This window comes from Buceros rhinoceros, unplaced genomic scaffold (genome assembly GCF_000710305.1).
Source record: "Buceros rhinoceros silvestris isolate BGI_N320 unplaced genomic scaffold, ASM71030v1 scaffold887, whole genome shotgun sequence".
In the NCBI taxonomy this organism is placed as follows: domain Eukaryota; kingdom Metazoa; phylum Chordata; class Aves; order Bucerotiformes; family Bucerotidae; genus Buceros; species Buceros rhinoceros.
The window spans coordinates 14,618-17,753 of NW_010420197.1; the positions used below are offsets into that span (position 1 = coordinate 14,618).

The window sequence follows — 3,136 nt, forward strand, 5'->3', positions numbered from 1 at the left end:
GACCCATGCTAGCAACTCTGTGCTTGGATTTTCTCTCTGCAATGCTCTTTCTACTACAAAGAAGAAGGGAATGAAACAGGCAGACAAACACAGACTGACCTGGGTACCTGGCTGACACCCGGCAGCTGGTATGAGTAACATCCCGGCAAAAGATGCATGAGTATCTTCCAAAGAACAGCGCAAACGTAACCTCAGCATGAGCTTGGCGGCTAACAGACCAGAATACAAAAGGGTTGTTGTGACAACAACCAGTTATTGCAGCACTGAACTGAAGTGGCCTTAGATTGCCTCAGTCCCACATCCAGCAGTGGTTACCAAGGTTTGGGAAATGAAAGCTGCGTGCAGCGACCCCAGAGCTGTGCAGCAGAAAACGGTGGGGGATTCTGCCCCTGCTCCCAGCTGAACTGCAGTGCCAATACTCTGGGAAGCAGCAGCACTACCTGGAAGTGAGTTGGTCCCTAGCACAGGAAGTATGAGACGGTTCCTCCCTATGTCTAGACATCACTCATCTGCTCTTTTTTGCTTCTGCACCAGCACTACCTCAAGGGCCACTTTCACATAATTCATGAACCCAGCTCTAGCTCGGCACACTCGCCTTACCAACCTTTAGCGTCCACAGTCTCTTTCAGGACAATCTCCACTCTCTCCACATGATGTTGATTCCAAATTGGATCCAGAAACTGTCGGTTCTGGTCTCGAAAAGGCAGGATATGGGCTACAGCCTGTGAAGGGAAACACCAAAGACCAAACAAAACCTCACCAGATTTCCACAGCACTTCTGCCTCACTGCCCCATCCAGCACTGGCACGTGGCCAGCTCAGGACTGCCAGCAGAGAGCAGACGCCACGTAGCAGAGAGCAGAGTGGGGCAGAGAAATCAGCAAGAGAGCCTGCAGCGATGCACAGTGGGGTCTCCAGTGACTGCACAGAGCAGACATTAAAGGTTGAGGCATTTTGAGGATTCATGTGAAAGATGAACTCCAAACTGCAAGGCAGTTTATATCCATCGTAGGACAAAAGGCTGAGTCAGACTATCCTGGGACTAACGTACAGTTCCAAAGTGCTGAAATACATCAGGTCAGATGCTTACACCACTAAAACCATCTGCTCTTTTGGGGAGAAAAAAAAAGGAAAAAAAGAGATAATAAATCCCCCCTCTTAGTAGAGATGCTCTCCCTGCAGCTGCGGAGAAAAAAAAAGGAAAAAAAAAGATAATAAATCCTCCCTCTTAGTAGAGATGCTCTCCCTGCAGCTGGACGTGCAACCTTCTGAGTGAAATCTGGCCCCAGAACCGTGGCTGGCACAGGCTACTTTCAAAATGTGGCATCACATTTCTCTAAAACAAGGATGGTGTGTCCTTGAACACATTCCCTCCGGGACAATGCAGCTCCACATTCTGAGCGGGCCCTGCAACAGCCAGTCCTCCACGCCCTGAGTGGAGCACAGGGCAGGAAGAAACCTTCTCCTCAGCATCTCACAAAGCTAACATCCCATCAGCTCCAAATCATATCAAATTAAAAACTGCTTCTAGAAGCCACGGCTAAGCAGAGAGGCCTGTGTGTAATGAGAGGGGGGAACTGTGAGAGGGAAAGGGCGTTGCTTATTTAGCGAAATCAAAGCCCCGACCTTGGTGAGAAGACCAGATGAATTCTGCATCTCCTGTTCATGCGCACAAAGTTCACCCCTACACCCTGGCTTCCCTCTGGAGAGGGGACCCTCATCACTCTAACGGAAGAAACACCTGCTTTGGTCTGCACATCTCCGTTAGAGGATGGACAGCAGCACAGAACAGGACAACATCAACAGTACAGGGCTCCATAAGCAAACAGAGGCTTGTGAGCACACGCAGTGGCTCTGCCTGAATTTGAGAGGGGAACAACACCCTCGCTAGATGCAGAGCTGACATCCAACACTCTCCCAGACACTAAGTCCCTGAACCTGGCAGGGGGCTGGGTGTTGCCAGCTGCTCACCTGTTTGCCAAGGTAGTGGTCCACTCGGTACATCTCCTCTTCCCTGAAAAAGCTTGTCAGCTCTGCAGCCAGCTCCTGGGCTGACTGCAGGTCATGGCCAAAAGGTTTCTCCAGCACCACCCGCAGCCACGCTCCTGGAGGAGGTCTGCAGCTGCTGTTGATGTGTCGGGCAATCTCTGTGTAGGCAAATGGTGGAACTGAGAAGTAGAAGATCCTTCCAGCCTCCTTCAGCCCCTCCTGGCGAAGCAGCGTCTCAATCTCTCTGTTCAGCACAGTGTAGTTTTCAGCAGTCTTCAGCTGGTGGTATTGGCTCAGCTTCAGGAATTGGTCCTTGAGCACAGCACATCTGTTGGGAGATTCATCTGGGGGACAGGCCAGCTTCTTCAGCACATCAAACATCAGCCTCTGCCCTGGCTCCAGAGCCGTCAGTGCAGCCCCATGGAAAGTGAAGCTGTGGCCACTGCTCACTTGGTCCATGTAGAGTTGGAATAGACCCTGCCACAAATATTTCTTGGCCAAATCACCTGTGGCTCCCAGCAAGACCACTGAGATGTGGCCCTGGGACATTTCAGCCAGTGATGGAAAGGCTCCCATGAACAACACTGTACACAGGACTCTTCTCAGCATCTTGGGAGAAAAGAGGTAGATCCAGAGGACAGGACTAGACGACAGACACTAGAGAACAGGATTACAAAAGAAAGTCTGTCAATCCACGTTATAACACTGCAAAACACTGTGCAAGGTACCTGCTTCCCCATGGCTGAAGAGCTGGGGACTTCTGCCTGGACCCTCGGCTCAACAGCTTCTGCTTCCCTCCATGATGTGAATCATGGTAGTAACTGGGCTCTTGAAAAGACTGCAGCCTCCTTATGCAAACCAGCAAGTGGAAGACGGCGTGTGCCTAAGGCCTTTCGGTAGCAGAGCATTGCTCCCACAGCCAAGTTAACGAGGGGGTGTCAACGCCTTTAGACTGCGAAACTGAAATCCATTATAACACGGGTTTCAGAGCTGGCTACGCACACATGCTTTCAAAAACCTCCTGCCTGGGACTTTGCTCAAATGGTATCAGACTGTCTTGGCACCACTTCATGTCAATATTGTCACAGCAGCTTGGAGACCAGTACGACCACTGGCATTTCCAGTACACAGGTGGTTCTTCAACTCAC

General features: G+C 50.9%; 1 protein-coding gene across 1 annotated transcript in view; it reads right to left on the reverse strand.

Annotated features, from left to right (window-relative positions):
• Positions 1 to 2,610, reverse strand: part of H6PD (hexose-6-phosphate dehydrogenase (glucose 1-dehydrogenase)) — a 6,852-nt gene extending 4,242 nt beyond the window's left edge. Inside the window, exons 1-2 of the mRNA XM_010139191.1 lie at positions 1,971 to 2,610; positions 605 to 722 (exon numbers count right to left, since the gene is read on the reverse strand). Of these exons, the coding sequence (XP_010137493.1) occupies positions 605 to 722; positions 1,971 to 2,597 (745 nt within the window). The 5' untranslated portion in view covers positions 2,598 to 2,610. The remainder of the gene's footprint in view (positions 1 to 604; positions 723 to 1,970) is intronic.
• Positions 2,611 to 3,136: the final 526 nt, after the last annotated feature.